At 49.0% G+C, this 19223-nt stretch overlaps 1 protein-coding gene across 2 annotated transcripts in view; it reads right to left on the minus strand.

Annotated features, from left to right (window-relative positions):
- Nucleotides 1-19223, minus strand: part of cux2b (cut-like homeobox 2b) — a 328835-nt gene that overhangs the window by 5290 nt on the left and 304322 nt on the right. For both annotated transcript variants that reach the window (XM_085961568.1, XM_085961567.1), the window contains one exon: nucleotides 13568-13756. In XM_085961568.1, the coding sequence (XP_085817694.1) occupies nucleotides 13568-13756 (189 nt within the window). The remainder of the gene's footprint in view (nucleotides 1-13567; nucleotides 13757-19223) is intronic.

The raw sequence follows: 19223 nt of genomic DNA on the forward strand, positions 1-19223 counted from the left end.
GGAAAGAAGTTTGTAAACCGCCCCCCCCCCCCCCCACCCCCGCCTCAGAGACAGTGAGGTAAATGTTTTTGATTCCTTCCAGGAAAATAGTTTTTGTCTTTAGCTACTGTAGGTAGATAAATAAATAAATACCACAACAACAACTTGTATTTATATAGCATCAATGTCATGAATCTTACCATTCATGTAGAAAAGACTCATGAGATAACACTGGGCGGCCAGCTGGTGGCGCCATCCAAGGAAAGTATAAATACTCGGGCGTGGGCCCAGCTTGCTCAGGACGTTTTTGTAACCAGGAACTAGTGATGTAACTAGAAACTCATGGTTGTGAAACAGTTGATTAAGGCCTTGTTTTATACTCAAACCAAGCGCTCAGTAGTTTTCTTACGTCAGCCTTTAACACAGTAAAACGTCCCAAGGTGCTTCACAGGAGTATTAAAAGATTTTTAAAAATTTTGACACCGAGCCACATCAGGAGAAATTAGGACAGGTGACCAAAAGCTTGGTCAAAGAGGTAGGTTTTAGGGAGCGTCTTAAAAGAGGAAAGAGAGGTAGCGAGGCAGAGAGGTTTAGGCACGGAATTCCAGAGCTTAGGGCCAAGGCAACAGAAGGTACGGCCACCAATGGCTGAGCGATTATAATCAGGGATGCTCAAGAGGGCAGAATTGAGGAGCGCAGATATCAAATAAATACAGTCCACACCACTTACACCATTCCACACTTAACAGAGCAGCTGCCTATGTCGGGAAAATAGCGCTAACCATTTGTCAATATCATAGGACTCAATTACAATGGTGCCGCTTAAAACGTATTAAGCCCGCCGGCTATTTCGAGCACCTCAAACCCCTGTACTTACCGATGTTGTAACAATCTTCCTGTTTTTCCTTTTATCACAGCAAAGAAGCCCTTTTTACATTTTCTAAAATGACATTGAAAGACGGATGTCATTCATTCAAAAATCCCCAATCAGTATTGGGATGTGATTGATCAAAGCACTGAAGCTCGGGGCTGCTTTCGTTTAATAGTGTGTGAGATAGATAATAGGTATGGGCAGAAACCAGAGCGATGTCACAGTTAGCCCAGTTGTGCCTGTAGAAATAATAAAACCCGTGTGGGGCCCACGGATGCCAGCGTCCTGGATCTGGCAGCGAGGCTCTGCTGTACTGTTTTAGTGGTTTAATCATTTAAAAATCTCCCCTTGTACAAAACCCAATGAACAGTTCACACTCTGAATCCTCTGGAGGGTGTCTGGGCTAATGTTTTACCGTCCACCGCTTATAGTGGACGAATCGTGTCAACACCAATGCACCCGCTGTAAGCGGTATTGTACCACAGTTATTTGAAATAACAGCTTCATGAAATATGGGGAGCAGCTCTTTACTATCCATCTGCTTAGGGTCTGGAATTTACAATCAAAACCAAAAAAAATCTATATATAAATACAATAGAAAGCAAAGAGTTGGAATAAACGGGTCTTTTTCCGAGTGGCAGGCAGTGACTAGTGGGGTACTGCAAGGATTGGTCCTCGGACCCCAGCTGTTCACAATATACACTGATGATCTGGACGAGGGAATTGGATGTAATATCTCCAAATTTGCAGACGACACAAAGCTGGGTGGGAGGGTAAGCTGTGAGGAGGATGTCGTGAAACTCCAGTACGATTTGGACAGGTTGGGTGATTGGGCAGAAACATGGCAAATGCACTATAATAATGTGGATAAATGTGAGGTTATCCACTTTGGTGGCAAAAACAGGAAGGCAGATTATTACTTGAATGGCAATAGATTGGGAGAAGGGGAAATGCAAAGAGACCTGGGTGTTCTTGTGCACCAGTCGCTGAAGGTAAGCATGCAGGTGCAGCAGGCGGTTAAGAAGGCAAATGGTATGTTGGCCTTCGTAGCAAGAGGGTTCGAGTACAGGAACAAGGATGTCTTGCTGCAATTGTACAGGGCCTTGGTGAGACCGCACCTTGAGTATTGTGTGCAGTTTTGGTCGCCTTATCTGAGGAAGGACGTTCTTGCCATGGAAGGAGTGCAACGAAGATTCACCGGGCTGATACCTGGGATGGCAGGAATGACGTATGAGGAGAGATTGTGTCGATTGGGCTCATATTCACTGGAGTTTAGAAGATTGAGAGGGTATCTCATCGAAACCTATAAAATTCTGTCAGGCCTGGACAGACTAGATGCAGGAAGGATGTTTCCGATGGCCGGGGAGTCCAGAACCAGGGGTCATAGTCTAAGGATAAGGGGTAAGCCATTTAGGACTGAGATGAGGAGGAATTTCTTCACCCAGAGAGTGGTGAACCTGTGGAATTCTCTGCCACAGAGGGCGGTGGAGGCCAGTTCATTAAATATATTCAAGAAGGAGTTGGATATATTTCTTAAGGCTAAAGGGATCAAGGGATATGGGGAGAAGGCAGGGACAGGGTACTGAATTTGGATGATCAGCCATGATCTCATTGAATGGCGGAGCAGGCTCGAGGGGCCGAATGGCCTACTCCTGCTCCTATCTTCTATGTTTCTATGTTTCTACAATAGCAAAATACTGCGGATGCTGAAAATCTGAAATAACAACAGAAAATGCTGGAAATACTCAGCAGGCCAGGCAGCATTCGTGGAGAGAGAAACAGAGTTAACGTTTCAGGTCTGGGGCCCTTCATCAGAACTGGAAATAACTGGATAACAACCGCCCCCCGCCCCCCACCCCTGTCTCTGCACCTGCTTAATATCTGTTACATCTCCAGCTTTTTCCAGTTCTGGTGAAGGGTCCCAGACCTGAAACATTAACTCTGTTTCTCTCTCCATGGATGCTGCCTGGCCTGCTGAGTATTTCCAGCATTTTCTGTTGTTATATCTAATATACAAAGCTTTGATTGACTCCTTTCTTATTCCTATCTTTCATTCTTTACCAAATATCCCTTCAACAGCAGTTAGTGTATTTTTGCAAGAATCTTTGGCAAAATATTTTGTTCAGGACTTTTATTCAGAATTCTCTCCAAACCTGAATAATGGTACAGTTCTACTACAAGTTACAACCTATTTATATGACCAACTCAGTATAAACAAATAAAATAAAAGCACCTACTGCAACCATTTAGCAGTACATTACAAAATATGAAAATTCCACTTTGGCATTGTTTAAAGTTTTACTCATTATACATGTTACTATATTAAAGCAATTGATTATTGCATATTACAAGTTACTTTTCAGGAAAATTAAACTGGCAAAGTTGAGTTCCTACTTTATCGTGAATTTGATGTTTTAAACTAAAAAAAAGAGAAGAAATTCTGGTTGCTTTCAAGGTCCTAAAAATCATTTTCATTTTCGGGGGGGGGCGGGGTCATTTTCAGTAATTTTCCACTGGATGTGACAGGGCTGATAAACAGCAAGCCACGGCATGCTCGGCAAATAGCTTATCTTTACGTCAATCATACATTTGTTTCAGATGTCGTAGACACAGGTGTATGCTGGAAGCTGTAGCATGCTGGCTTCAATATCTTCAACTGATGGTGTTGGGTCTGGAAACCTCTGCGAACTCAAGGCTCAGGCTTCTTACATACACACAGGCCTCTGACAAACAACATTATTGAGAGACATGTCCAATACTGAAAATGGTACTGTAGGAGTTAGTTTAATCATTTCCTTGTGAATTTTGTAATTTTCTAAAGACTTTTTTTTTTATGTTACAAACATTGTTTTCAGTACTAAGTTTTTTTAGTTAGTGAGAGTTCAAGATTGATTTCCACTTGCTGATTGGTATGTTTTCTAACTGTTCAGTTCTGATTTATTACACTTTCCTGAATATGAAATTTGAGCCTAGTTTAACAGTTGAATTGTGATGGACACAGACAAGTGATGTGCAAGGTTTCTGTACAAAGATATACGTTCTGCTTCGCTGAAACATTATCCGCATCCATTATAAATTACGTTTGGTGTGTGGGGGTGCCTGTTTCATTGAAAACTAGTAAGTAGCTGTGCTGTGATAAACATTTTCAAGGATAAGGTGTGTCACAAAATAGCTGCTATTTTATAGTGCGTACATGACCCTGAGATTGGGCAATCTGGCCATTGGCTTCCTGTAAATCATGCAAAATGCATTAAGCTGAGGGAGGGAAGGAGAGAGGGGCGAAAGAGGGAGAAAAAAAAAGACATAATGGCCCAGATATTCCAATCCCTACAGGTGCGTACGTGCTGTGTACCCACCCATAGGGACATCGGAAAGGCCGGTTTCAGGCAGGTACAGTGCATGCGCTGAAAACCGGCACTTCCGATCTGTCAAGAATACCCTTGACAGATCCTCCGGCTGCCCTGGAGAAGGGCCTCTGTGGGCGGATAGTTCCGCTTTTTGGAGACCCTCCGCCCGCAGAAAACCCTTACAATTCTTACGCCTGATAAAAGCAGGCATAAGGCCTGATTTTACCAGGATAAGCGTTGAAAAAAGTTAAAAAAAAAAAATTTCACTGATTTATCATTTAATAAAAATACTTTTAAAAAAGGTAAGTTTATTTTTAGCCCTGTAAAAAACTTTAATTATTTTTTTCAAAAATTACATTTTTGTTTAAAATACTTAATTTATTGTAATTTCGTCATTTTAAAAATGTGATTTTTAAAAAATTTATTTGAAGTTTTACTATGTTTTTTCATTGATCTCCATTCATTGATCTCCATCAAGGATTCAGCAAAGGAGGACAAAGGGATTAATTAAAAGGGGGAAAATAGATTATGAGAGTAAGCTTGCAGGGAACATAAAAACTGACAGTAAAAGCTTCTATAGATATGTGAAGAGAAAAAGATTGGTGAAGTCAAGCGTAGGTCCCTTGCAGCCAGAATCAGGGGAATTTATAATGGGGAACAAAGAAATGGCAGACCAATTAAATACATACTTTGGTTCTGTCTTCACAAAGGAGGACACAAATAACCTCCCAGAGATGTCGGGGAACATAGGGTCTAATGAGAGGGAGGAATTAAATGAAATCAGTATTTGTAGGGAAATGGTGTTAGGGAAATTGACGGGATTGAAGACCGACAAATCCCCAGGGCCTGATAATCTACATCCGAAGGTACTTAAGGAAGTGGCCCTAGAAATAGTAGGGGCATTGCTGGTCATCTTCCAAAATTCTATAGACTCTGGAACAGTTCCCATGGATTGGAGGATAGCTAATGTAACCCCACTATTTAAAAAAGGTGGTAGAGAGAAAACGGGGAATTATAGACCGGTAAGCCTGGCATCGGTAGTGGGGAAAATGCTAGAGTCCATTATAAAAGATGTAATAGCAGAGCACTTGGAAAACAGTGACAGGATTGGACAAAGTCAACATGGATTTACAAAAGGTAAATCATGCTTGACTAACCTACTGGAATTTTTTGAGGATGTAACTGGTAGAAGAGATAAGGGAGAACCAGTGGATGTGGTGTATTTGGACTTTCAGAAGGCTTTCGATAAGGTCCCGCATAAGAGATTAGCGTGCAAAGTTAAAGCATATGGGATTGGGGGTAAGGTACTGTCTTGGATAGAGAACTGGTTGGCAGACAGGAAGCAAAGAGTTGGAATAAACGGGTCTTTTTCCGAGTGGTAGGCAGTGACTGGTGGGGTACTGCAAGAATCGGTGCTAGGACCCCAGCTATTCACAAATGATCTAGACGAGGGAACTAGATGTAATATCTCCAAGTTTGCAGATGACACAAAGCTGGGTGGGCGTGTGTGCTGTGAGGAGGGTGCAGAGAAACTCCAGTATGATTTGGACAGGTTGGGTGATTGGGCAGAAGCATGGCAAATGCAATATAATGTGGATAAATGCGAGGTTATCCACTTCGGTGGCAAAAACAGGAAGACAGATTATTATCTGAACGGCAATAGATTGGGAAAAGGGGAAGTGCAACGAGACCTGGGTGTCCTTGTGCACCAGTCGCTGAAGGTAAGTATGCAGGTGCAGCAGGCGGTTAAGAAGGCAAATGGTATGTTGGCCTTCATAGCGAGAGGATTCGAGTACAGGAGCAAGGATGTCTTGCTGCAGTTGTACAGGGCCTTGGTGAGACCACACCTTGAGTATTGTGTGCAGTTTTGGTCGCCTTATCTGAGGAAGGATGTTCTTGCCATGGAGAGAGTGCAGCGAAGATTCACCAGACTGATACCTGGGATGGCAGGAATGACGTATGAGGAGAGATTGGGTCGATTAGGCTTATATTCGCTGGAGTTTAGAAGAATGAGAGGGGATCTCATTGAAAGTTATAAAATTCTAACAGAACTAGACAGGCTAGATGCAGGAAGGATGTTCCCAATGGCGGGGGAGTCCAGCACCAGGGGTCACAGTCTAAGGATAAGGGGTAAGCCATTTAGGACGGAGATGAGGAGGAATTTCTTCACCCAGAGAGTGGTGAACCTGTGGAATTCTCTACCACACAAGGCAGTTGAGGCCAGTTCATTAAATATATTCAAGAAGGAGTTAGATATATTTCTTAAGGCTAAAGGGATCAAGGGATATGGGGAGAAAGCAGGGACAGGGTACTGAATTTGGATTAACAACAGAAAATGCTGGAAAAATTCAGCAGGCCAGGCAACATCCGTGGAGAGAAATTGGAGTCAACGTTTCGGGTCAAAACCCTTTGTCAAGACTAAAGAGGCACAGGGAATGAAATAGATTAAGAGGCCGGGCTGGGAGAGAACAAAAGAGAAGAGACATTAAGAGGTATTCAAAACGAGACGAGATGGTGATGGGACTAGTGGAGACAAAAGACAGCTCTAGATTAGGTGTGAAATGTGCTGGCAGAATGGGAGACAGCCATGTGGGAGAGAGAAAAAAAAAAGGAAGGGGGGGGGGGAAACCAAAACAAAGGTGTGGATAAAAAAATAAGTGAAAATGTAATAGGGGCCAAGGTTATGATCTGAAATTGTTGAACTCGATATTGAGTCCGGAAGACTGCAGAGTGCCTGTCCCTCGAGTTTACGTTGAGCTTCTGTGGAACAATGCAAGAGGCCGAGGACGGTGAGGTCCGAGTGGGAATGGGGCGGTGAATTAAAATGACAGGCGACCGGAAGCTCAGGGTCACCCTTACGGACTGAACGGAGGTGTTCCGCAAAGCGGTCACCCAATCTGCGTTTGGTCTCCCCAATGTAGAGGAGACCGCATCGTGAGCAGTGAATACAGTATACTAGATTGCAAGAAGTACAAGTAAATCGCTGTTTCACCTGGAAGGGGTGTTTGGGGCCTGGACAGTGGGAAGGGGGGAGTCTTCCCCCCGCACGACTGACCCTTTCTCCCGCTTTCAGAATTCCCGTTCTACCTGGGCCCCTCCCCCTGGCCTCTTACCGTCTCTACATCTTTTCATCGCTAACTGCCGCCGTGACATCGGCCGTCTCCGTTTCTCTGCTCCCCTCACTCACACCAACCTACCTCCCTCTGAACTTGCAGCACTCCATTCTCTTAGATCCAACCCTGACATTGTCATTAAACCTGCTGACAAGGGTGGTGCTGTTGTTGTTTGGCGAACTGACCTCTACCTAGCGGAAGCTGAACACCAACTCTCCAACACCTCCTCCTACCTCCACCTGGACCATGACCCCACTACCGAACATCAAACCACTGTTTCCAAGACTGTCACTGACCTCATCTCCTCTGGAGATCTTCCCCCCGCGGCCACCAACCTCATAGTTCCCCAACCCCGCACAGCCCGCTTCTACCTCCTTCCCAAGATCCACAAACAGGACTGCCCTGGTAGGCCCATCGTTTCAGCCTGTTCTTGCCCCACGGAACTTATCTCTTCCTATCTCGACCCTATCTTTTCTCCCCTTGTCCAGTCTCTTCCCACCTACATCCGCGACTCTTTTGACGCCCTCCGCCACTTTAACAGTTTCCAGTTTCCTGGCCCCAACCGCTTCCTTTTCACCATGGACGTACAATCCCTCTACACGTCCATCCCCCACCAGGATGGCCTGAGGGCGCTCCGCTTCTTCCTTGAACAGAGGCCTGACCAGTCCCCATCCACCACTACCCTCCTTCGCCTGGCTGAACTTGTTCTCACATTGAACAACTTCTCCTTTAACTCCACTCATTTCCTCCAAATCAAAGGTGTTGCTATGGGTACCCGCATGGGTCCTAGCTATGCCTGCCTTTTCGTGGGATATGTGGAACACTCTTTGTTCCAGTCCTACTCGGGTCCCCTCCCTCACCTCTTTTTCCGATACACTGATGACTGTATCGGTGCCGTTTCCTGCTCTCGCCCTGAACTAGACAATTTCATTCAATTTGCCTCCAATTTCCACCCTTCCCTCACCTTCACATGATCCATCTCTGACTCTTCCCTTCCCTTCCTCGATTTCTCCGTCTCCATATCTGGGGATAGGTTATTGACCAATATTCACTACAAGCCCACTGACTCCCACAGCTACCTGGACTACACTTCCTCCCACCCCGCCTCCTGTAAGGACTCTATTCCATTGTCCCAGTTTCTCCGTCTCTGCCGCATCTGCTCCGACGATGCCACCTTCCACACCAGTGCTTCCGACATGTCTTCCTTTTTCCTCAACCAAGGATTTCCCTCTACCGTGGTTGACACGGCCCTCGACCGTGTCCATTCTATCTCCCGCACTTCTGCCCTCACCCCTGCCCCTCCCTCCCGGCCCCTGCCTCCCGGAACCACGATAGGGTTCCCCTTGTCCTCACCTTTCACCCCACCAGCCTCCACATTCAACGGATCATCCTCCACCATTTCCACCACCTCCAAACTGATCCCACCACCAAACGCATCTTCCCCTCCCCTCCCCTTTCAGCATTCCGTAGGGACCACTCCCTCCGAGACACCCTAGCCCACTCCTCTATCACCCCTTCCCCTTCGCCTGGCACCTTCCCGTGCAAGCGCAGGAGATGTAACACCTGCCCTTATAACTACCCCCTTCCCACTGTCCAGGGCCCCAAACACCCCTTCCAGGTGAAACAGTGATTTACTTGTACTTCATGCAATCTAGTATACTGTATTCGCTGCTCACGATGTGGTCTCCTCTGCATTGGGGAGACCAAACGCAGATTGGGTGACCGCTTTGCGGAACACCTCCGTTCAGTCCGTAAGGGTGACCCTGAGCTTCCGGTCGCCTGTTATTTCAATTCACCACCCCATTCCCACTCAGACCTCACTGTCCTCGGCCTCTTGCATTGTTCCACGGAAGCTCAAGGTAAACTCGAGGAACAGCACCTCATCTTCCGATTAGGCACTTTACAGCCTTCCGGACTCAATATCGAGTTCAACAATTTCAGATCATAACCTCGGCCCCTATTACATTTTGACTTATTTTTTTATCCACACCTTTGTTTTGGTTTCCCCCCCCCCTTTCCTTTTCTCTCTCTCTCCCACATGGCAGCTGTCTCCCATTCTGCCAGCGCATTTCACACCTAATCTAGAGCCATCTTTTGTCTCCACTAGTCCTATCACCATCTCGTCTCGTTTTGAATACCTCTTAATGTCTCTTCTCTTTTGTTCTCTCCCAGCTCGGCCTCTTAATCTATTTCATTCCCTGTGCCTCTTTCGTCTTGATAAAGGGTTTTGACCCGAAACTTTGACTCTAATTTCTCTCCACGGATGTTGCCTGGCCTGCTGAGTTTTTCCAGTATTTTCTGTTGTTATTTTGGATTTCCAGCATCCGCAGTATTTTGCTATCGTACTGAATTTGGATGATCAGCCATGATCTCATTAAATGCCGGAACAGGCACGAGGGGCCGAATGGCCTACTCCTGCTCCTATCTTCTATGTTTCTATATATTTGACAGGCCTGTCAAATGTATGAAGGGAGATTCCCTTCTGTGATTGGCTCCCCATGGCTCACGTGATCCCAGGGACGCTGCGAACTACATGTGCCCCTGGGATACGTGGGCCCTGTGCACTTCAAATTTGGAGAGGCCCAGGAGCGGAAGCATGTGCGTCCCGGGGGCCCTCAGGTAAGAGCGCAGAATTTTCCAGATTGCAGGCCTCCGCCACGGGAGGCCTGCGATCGGAAAGTACGGGCCCAAGTAATTTCAAATTTTATAAAAGCACCAGCTGTATTTTTCTTGTTTTGTTTTGTTGTTGACAGAAAGGGTTGTTGCTAATCACATACTCCTGTGAGACAGAGGGGGGTAATTTTCAACTTACCATCGGAGCAGAAAACCAGCATAGTGGGTCGGGCGCTTGTTATAGAAACCGCCCTGTTTTCTTTTCCATTGAAATCAGTTTTACGCTCCAGTGGTTAAGTTGAAAATTAGCCCCAAAGATTCTAACTTCTAACGCCTATGAGACAGAGGGAGAGTGAGAGGCAGAAAGAACGACACAAATAGGGGCCGAGTTTCACCCCCTCCGCCTGGCAGCGCAATTAAACTAGCACCGCAGCACTTAGCGCCCTGCTCCCACCGACGTCCAGCTCTCATTTTGTTTGGGGCACTGAAATTGGCAGCCCAGGCGGGAACCCCATTAGTTCATGTAAATTGGGCTCTTATGCTGTTACTAGGATCCAAATGCAATTTTCAAGTACCAACGGGCAGTCTCCGCCGCGCCTGCTCTTCCCACTGGTAAAAAGCAGTTTTCAGAACCTCAGGATGTCCCAAAGCGCTTTACCGTGAATTAAGTACTTTTTGAAGTGTTGTCACTGTTGTAATGTAGGAAATGCGGCATGAGACAGATCCTGGCCAGAAATAGGGGTAGGTAGATATGCGAGAGAGAGAGAGACAGAGAAAGAGAGACAGACAGACAGATGGACTTCATGTTAATGCTCGATCCATTCTCAAAAAGCAACAGTTGAACTTTGAACCCAGCCAATTACCCACCCATGTTTGGCTGACATGGGATATAGATAGGTTAAGTGAGTGGGCAAAAATTTGACAGATGGAGTATAATGTGGGAAAATGTGAGGTTATCCACTTTGGAAGGAAGAATGAAAAAGCAAATTATTATTTAAATGGAGTGATACTACAAAATGCTGCGGTACAGAGGGATCTGGGGGTCCTCGTACATGAAACACAAAAAGTTAGCATGCAGGTACAGCAAGTAATTAGGAAGGCTAATGGAATGTTGGCCTTTATTGCAAGTGGTATGGAGTATAAAAGTAGGGAAGCTTTGATGCAACTTTACAGGGTGCTGGAGAGACCGTATCTGGAGTACTGCGTACAGTTTTGGTCTCCATATTTAAGGAAGGATATACTTGCATTGGAGGCAGTGCAGAGAAGGTTCACTAGGTGGATTCCTGGGATGAAGGGGTTGACGTATGATGAAAGGTTGAGCAGGTTGGGCCTATACTCATTGGAGTTTAGAAGAATGAGAGGTGATCTTATTGAAACATATAAGATTCTGAGGGGGATTGACAGGGTGGATGCTGAGAGGATGTTTCCCCTAGTGGGGGTATCTAGAACTATGGGGGCACAGTTTCAGAATAAGGTGTCGCCCATTTAAGATGGAGATGAGGAGGAATTTCTTCTCTCAGAGGGTCGTGAATCTTTGGAATTCTCTTCCCCAGAGAGCTGTGGAGGCGGAGTCAATGAATATATTCAAGGTGGAGATTGACAGACATTTGAACTACAAGGGAGTCAAGGGGTATGGGGAGAGAGCGGGAAAGTGGTGTTGAGGCCAAGATTGGGTCAGCCATGATCTTATTGAATGGCGGAGCAGGCTGGAGGGGATGATTGGCCGACTCCTGCTCCTACGTCTTATGTTCTTATGACAGTTAGAAAAGTCAATTGCTAATTCCTTACACCTGTGAGACACAGCTCCTAATGGCTAACACCTGTGAGACTGAAAGGAAAAGGGACACTGTCGTTCTGCTCTATATTGATGCATTTTTAAAAAAATCAAGTAATTAAATATAAAAGTAAACACAGCCTCTTAGAAGGAAATAGATAGGAAGGGAAATGGATGGCCACATTTTCCCCGCAGCCCCATCTCAAATGCAGCCTTCAGCCCTTGGGATCTCCTTTCTTTACCACAACATGCCATGCTACCCAAAAGAAGAGACGAGGACACAGAGAAGTAGGGCAAAGAGAAGGGAAAGGAAGAGGGGAGACAGACGAGGCAAGAGAGGTAAGAGAAGAGATGCAACATGCAGACTGACAGGTAAGAGAGTAACCATATTCTCTGAGACCATGCGCAATGCCATGGGAAAAACAACCAGTGCTATAAAATAAACCCCAATGTCCTGCAGTTCAAATCACTTGGTAAAAGGCCACTTTCGTCCAAATCATATTGTTTGATCAGAGAAGCCTGCTGACCATAAGATACCAACCAAAAGATAAAGCTTACTAAACATGGAATCCATTGACTCAGACACCAGCTAAACATAAAAATACTCAACAAACCGTTTACTCACTTGAAATTTGATGTTGCAATTTATTAAAAGGTTTTCCTTCTTTTGCCAATATTCTCCCCTCCCTTCTTCTCTGTAAGGCATCAACTCCTTGCTGGATTGTGACAGTTGTCCTCCAGCATGGGGTCGCTGGATAGTGATCTGGAACTGGAATTCTGGCTGCTTTCCCTCGCCCTAAACCAGGGCCAATTGTAATATCTCTGCAGCCCCATGGCTGAGGTCAACTAACTCAACACAAAGTGGAGATCAAATCTGGGACAAGACTCAGTGAGCCATCAGGGACGTTGGTCTTTCTGTTATCATTAACCTCTCGATGCATTACCGTCTCATAATACACGCCAGCCCATCTTTACTCATTTATAATGTTTATTATCGATTTGCATTTTTTTCCAAGGTCTGATGATAAAAAAGCTGCAGTTCATATTTGGAAAAGAAGTTTCTAGCTACTAATCTCAAACCCTCACCACCCCCCCACCCAAAAAAACCAACCAAAAATAATAGTGTTTAAAAGTACAACAATGAAAAAGTGTCGTGAAAAATAGCAGCTACCAGAAGCAGCAGTGAGAATCTCCAGGGAGGGTCTTCGTAGTCCTGGAGAAATCAAGTGCGGAGTAAAAGAAAAGTGAGGAGATTGAAGGGGCTTTTGGAGCCTCTGTAGCTGGCTAAGGGAACCAGGAGCATTGGTTTCACACTCAGCCTAGATCACCACCAACGGATTGAAAGGACACACTAATGCGCACTCAAACACTTGCACACACGTTCCCCCGCACAGAGGAAGAAACTGAAATAAAACGTACCCATCAATTTCTTCCACCTGCTGATATGGGAAATCCACAATCCGACATGTGTGTTACCTGCTAAGGTGCAACCATGCATAGACATGTGAGGGAGGAGGCGTGGTGCAACCAGTAACAGATTGATGAAATTAGATGAGCTGAATGGCCTGCCTCGCTGCATTGCGATGTGGTAACACTGTACATCTGCAGTGAGGGATAGACATGGGAATGAGAATGCATTGCTGTACGTGCAATTTGGGAAAGCTCCTGTGAACCCAAGTAATTAGAGTTGGGGCAAAAAGCCACTTGGAACAAAAAATACATCGGAGTTGGCCCAATCAAATGTTGGATTAGGTTCAGAGCTGATTCTAGTTACACTATGTATTTGGAAATAAAGAAGAACAAGTAATCTCGAGATTTTAGCTTGCTCATCTGTATATGAAGCTGAAATTAATTTTCAGAGTTAGTTTACCTTTTTTCTCCATTTTCTTCATGTCCCTCAACTTCTCCACATTGAAGGGATCATTTAACCACAATTGCATGCGAACAAACGGTTCCCTCCCCTTCAGGCTCAGCTTGTGCCAGGGTTTAGGCCGAGAAAGTAAATCCGAGACAGAGCCTTGGGTCAGTCCTAAAATGCTCTCTCCAAACAGTCTTTGGCCTTTAGGAAAAACACACAGGACAGACAGCTTTAAATAACATTTCTAAAGAGAACTAAAGGTCGATGAACTGTATTATTAACAGTTACACACACAGATTCTCAAAGAGGCATAATCATCAAAAACACTCAGCATATATATATATAATATAAAAACTATCCGATTTCCCAAGACATTGTTCATGGTAAGATGGAGGATACACTATTCAATAAGGACAATCTATCAATATCAATCTATCTAACAATGCTATCATATAGCATACAGCCTTTGGTTCATTAGAGGGTGATTATTCTCAGAGGCATGAGATCAATTAGAGAGCATTTTCTGTTGCTGGGGAGCTTCCCTGAACCATCAGGAAATGACTGGCTTTCTTTCTCTTTATTAATATATATATATTATTAAGGTATGACACAGAAACTTCTATGTAGAATGAAAAATGTCTGAAATGTGATGCGGGTGCCCTAAGATATATTATCCACTAGCAGATCTCACGTGGCGTTGCTCACTGCACTGTTTTATAACAAGAGGGGTTTTATCGGCAAAGAGTGATGGGGAAAGTGTTACAGGAAGTCAGCGCAGCAGTTGCCCCATGACCTTGGTTGTGGCAAGCCAGAGGTTTTGCTGTTGCAAGGACGATGCTGGTGTGTGGAAGTGGGGGGCGGGGGAAGTGTGCACATCTCCACTGAAAAGTGGTAACTAGACGCATCTGAGAAACTGCAGTATCTGTTTCTTATCAGCCCTGGAAAACAAATAAAACCACTTCCCTTAGCAGCTGCAGGCGGACAAATAAATACCACAGCTACATAAATAAATCTCTGCATGCAATACAGAGGAACTCTTTAATGCCCATCTGTTTATAGTGTGGACTTTTATAGCAAGCATCAAGAAATGTATAAAATTAAGAAAAGATTGAACTAATTTGCATTTTTCCTTCTTGACCAAATATCTCTGGCGCAGTCTTACTAAGCAGCACTGATTTAATCATGTTTAAATTCAGGACTTTTATTCCACTCTTCCCTTCCAACTTGGTACAGTTCTTCTTGAATTTCTGCTATTTATATAGTTTTGTTTTTGTTGCTTTTCAATTCTGACATTAGCATAAATAAATGCAGCTGCTGTAAGCATTTAGCATGCAGCACAAAACACAAAAGATTAATTGCTGCTAGAATTCAAAGTAGAAAGTTTCATTTGGAACACATGTAACATATAAAATGTCGTAAGCACCCCACGAATTGTTTTTTTTTTCAGGCAACTTTCCTCTGTAAAAGTTGGGAGTTCATATTGTACCATATTTTAATAATTTATACAAAAAAAAAACCAATTTCAGTGTTCCTGAAAAAGGCCTTCTTTGCGGTCAGCTCAGTCGGGGCTTTTCTCTGACTGTACAAGGAGTTGTGGAGGAGGACAGATGTTACAAACAGCAACTGTGCAATTGCCCAGACTTGCTGTCCATCCTATACATTTCTAGAAGCAGCAGGCACAGACTGACAATGGAAGATTTTATTGCAGACACATGTTTAGTAACTTCCTTGTACATGTTGCAACTTCCTGTTGCTTATTTTGTTATAAAACTTATTTGCAACAGTAAGTGCTCAGTTTAGTGAAGAATCTAAGATGTCATTTAAAAGGATTATCAAAAAATATTTTAAGCATTTTGCACAATTTGATTGGTCTATTTTTTTTATTGGTAGCTGTGGACTGACCTTTGTTAATTAATTGATATATTTTACTACTTTGTGACTGGTGATTTTTCACTCCTTGCTGATTGGTGTGTTCCCTACCTGTTCAGTTGTGATGCATTGTTGTTTGACGAATACTAAACTTGGGCCAAATAGACGGCACAAAAAATGTGTATGTAAAACGATGGGATGCTCACAATGCAATACGCATTATGTACTAACTGATATCCTGTGATGCTCCACATGGTGTGTTAGAAGATACACTGCTTTATAACAATATACTAGCTGGGGGTGCCCGGCGGTGCCGAGGCTTTTTTGAGGGCATGTTGTTGTTGGAAGAGAGAGAGAGCGCGACTGGGGGGGAAGGGAGAGCGCGACTGGGGGGAAGAGAGAGCGCGACTGGGGGGGAAGAGAGAGCGCGACTGGGGGAAGAGAGAGCGCGACTGGGGGGGAAGAGAGAGCGCGACTGGGGGGAAAGAGAGAGCGCGACTGGGGGGGAAGAGAGAGCGCGACTGGGGGAGAGAGAGCGCGACTGGGGAAGAGAGCGCGACTGGGGGGGAAGAGAGAGCGCGACTGGGGGGGAAGAGAGAGCGCGACTGGGGGGGGGAAGAGAGAGCGCGACTGGGGGGGGAAGAGAGAGCGCGACTGGGGGGGGAAGAGAGAGCGCGACTGGGGGGGGAAGAGAGAGCGCGACTGGGGGGGGAAGAGAGAGCGCGACTGGGGGGGGGGAAGAGAGAGCGCGACTGGGGGGGGAAGAGAGAGCGCGACTGGGGGGGGAAGAGAGAGCGCGACTGGGGGGGGAAGACCGAGAGCGCGACTGGGGGGGGAAGAGAGAGCGCGACTGGGGGGGGAAGAGAGAGCGCGACTGGGGGGGGAAGAGAGAGCGCGACTGGGGGGGGAAGAGAGAGCGCGACTGGGGGGGGAAGAGAGAGCGCGACTGGGGGGGGAAGAGAGAGCGCGACTGGGGGGGGGAAGAGAGAGCGCGACTGGGGGGGGAAGAGAGAGCGCGACTGGGGGGGAAGACGAGAGCGCGACTGGGGGGGGGAAGAGAGAGCGCGACTGGGGGGGAAGAGAGAGCGCGACTGGGGGGGGGAAGAGAGAGCGCGACTGGGGGGGGAAGAGAGAGCGCGACTGGGGGGGAAAGAGAGAGCGCGACTGGGGGGGGAAGAGAGAGCGCGACTGGGGGAAGAGAGAGCGCGACTGGGGGGGGAAGAGAGAGCGCGACTGGGGGGGGGAAGAGAGAGCGCGACTGGGGGGGGAAGAGAGAGCGCGACTGGGGGGGGGAAGAGAGAGCGCGACTGGGGGGGGGAAGAGAGAGCGCGACTGGGGGGGGAAGAGAGAGCGCGGACTGGGGGGGAAGAGAGAGCGCGACTGGGGGGAGGGAAGAGAGAGCTTCGACTGGGGGGGGAGAAGAGAGAGCGCGACTGGGGGGGAGAAGCCACTGGAGAGACGCGACTGGGGGGGAAGAGAGAGCGCGACTGGGGGGGGAAGAGAGAGCGCGACTGGGGGGGGAATGAGAGAGCGCGACTGGGGGGGGGAAGAGAGAGCGCGACTGGGGGGGGAAGAGAGAGCGCGACTGGGGGGGAAGAGAGAGCGCGACTGGGGGGGGAAGAGAGAGCGCGACTGGGGGGGGAAGAGAGAGCGCGACTGGGGGGGGAAGAGAGAGCGCGACTGGGGGGGGAAGAGAGAGCGCGACTGGGGGGGGAAGAGAGAGCGCGACTGGGGGGGGGAAGAGAGAGCGCGACTGGGGGGGAAGAGAGAGCGCGACTGGGGGGGAAGAGAGAGCGCGACTGGGGGGGAAGAGAGAGCGCGACTGGGGGGAAGAAGAAGAGCGCGACTGGGGGGGGGAAGAGAGAGCGCGACTGGGGGGGGAAGAGAGAGCGCGACTGGGGGGGAAGAGAGAGCGCGACTGGGGGGGGAAGAGAGAGCGCGACTGGGGGGAAGAGAGCGCGACTGGGGGGGGAAGAGAGAGCGCGACTGGGGGGAAGAGAGAGCGCGACTGGGGGAAGAGAGAGCGCGACTGGGGGGGGAAGAGAGAGCGCGACTGGGGGGGAAGAGAGAGCGCGACTGGGGGGGGGAAGAGAGAGCGCGACTGGGGGGGGAAGAGAGAGCGCGACTGGGGGGGAAGAGAGAGCGCGACTGGGGGAGGAAGAGAGAGCGCGACTGGGGGAAGAGAGAGCGCGACTGGGGGGGGGAAGAGAGAGCGCGACTGGGGGGGGAAGAGAGCGCGACTGGGGGGGAAGAGCAGAGCGCGACTGGGGGGGAAGAGAGGAGCGCGACTGGGGGGGGAAGAGAGAGCGCGACTGGGGGGAGAAGACGAGAGCGCGACTGGGGGGGAAGAGAGAGCGCGACTGGGGGGGAAGAGAGCGCGACTGGGGGGGGAAGAGAGAGCGCGACTGGGGGGGAAGAGAGAGCGCGACTGGGGGGGGAAGAGAGAGCGCGACTGGGGGGGAAGAGAGAGCGCGACTGGGGGGAAGAGAGCGCGCACTGGGGGAAGAGAGCGCGACTGGGGGGGGAAGAGAGAGCGCGACTGGGGGGGAAGAGAGAGCGCGACTGGGGGGGGAAGACGAGAGCGCGACTGGGGGGGGAAGAGAGAGCGCGACAGGGGGGGAAGAGAGAGCGCGACTGGGGGGGGAAGAGAGAGCGCGACTGGGGGGGGAAGAGAGGAGCGCGACTGGGGGGGGAAGAGAGAGCGCGACTGGGGGGGGAAGAGAGAGCGCGACTGGGGGGAAGAGAGAGCGCGACTGGGGGGGGAAGAGAGAGCGCGACTGGGGGGGAAGAGAGAGCGCGACTGGGGGGGGAAGAGAGAGCGCGACTGGGGGGGGAAGAGAGAGCGCGACTGGGGGGGGGAAGAGAGAGCGCGGACTGGGGGGGGGGAAGAGAGAGCGCGACTGGGGGGGGGAAGAGAGAGCGCGACTGGGGGGGAAGAGAGAGCGCGACTGGGGGGGGAAGAGAGAGCGCGACTGGGGGGGGAAGAGAGAGCGCGACTGGGGGGGGAAGAGAGAGCGCGAGAGAGCTGGGGGGGGGAAGAGAGAGCGCGACTGGGGGGGGGAAGAGAGAGCGCGACTGGGGGGGAAGAGAGAGCGCGACTGGGGGGGGAAGAGAGAGCGCGACTGGGGGGGGAAGAGAGAGCGCGACTGGGGGGGGAAGAGAGAGCGCGACTGGGGGGGAAGAGAGCGCGACTGGGGGGGAAGAGAGAGCGCGACTGGGGGGGGAAGGAGAGCGCGACTGGGGGGGAGAGAGAGCGCGACTGGGGGGGAAGAGAGAGCGCGACTGGGGGGGGGAAGAGAGAGCGCGACTGGGGGGGGAAGAGAGAGCGCGACTGGGGGGGGGAAGAGGAGAGCGCGACTGGGGGGGGAAGAGAGAGCGCGACTGGGGAGGGGAAGAGAGAGCGCGACTGGGGGGGGAAGAGAGAGCGCGACTGGGGGGGGAAGAGAGAGCGCGACTGGGGGGGGAAGAGAGAGCGCGACTGGGGGGGAAGAGAGAGCGCGACTGGGGGGGGAAGAGAGAGCGCGATGGGGGGGATGAGAGAGCGCGACTGGGGGGGGGAAGAGAGAGCGCGACTGGGGGGGGAAGAGAGAGCGCGACGGGGGGGAAGAGAGAGCGCGACTGGGGGGGGAAGAGAGAGCGCGACTGGGGGGGGGAAGAGAGAGCGCGACTGGGGGGGGGAAGAGAGAGCGCGACTGGGGGAGGGGAAGAGAGAGCGCGACTGGGGGGGGGAAGAGAGAGCGCGACCTGGGGGGGGAAGAGAGAGCGCGACTGGGGGGGGAAGAGAGCGCGCGACTGGGGG

The sequence above is a fragment of the Somniosus microcephalus genome, chromosome 19 (assembly GCF_052327205.1).
Source record: "Somniosus microcephalus isolate GS21.2 chromosome 19, FLI_Smic_1.0, whole genome shotgun sequence".
NCBI classification, from domain to species: Eukaryota; Metazoa; Chordata; class Chondrichthyes; order Squaliformes; family Somniosidae; genus Somniosus; species Somniosus microcephalus.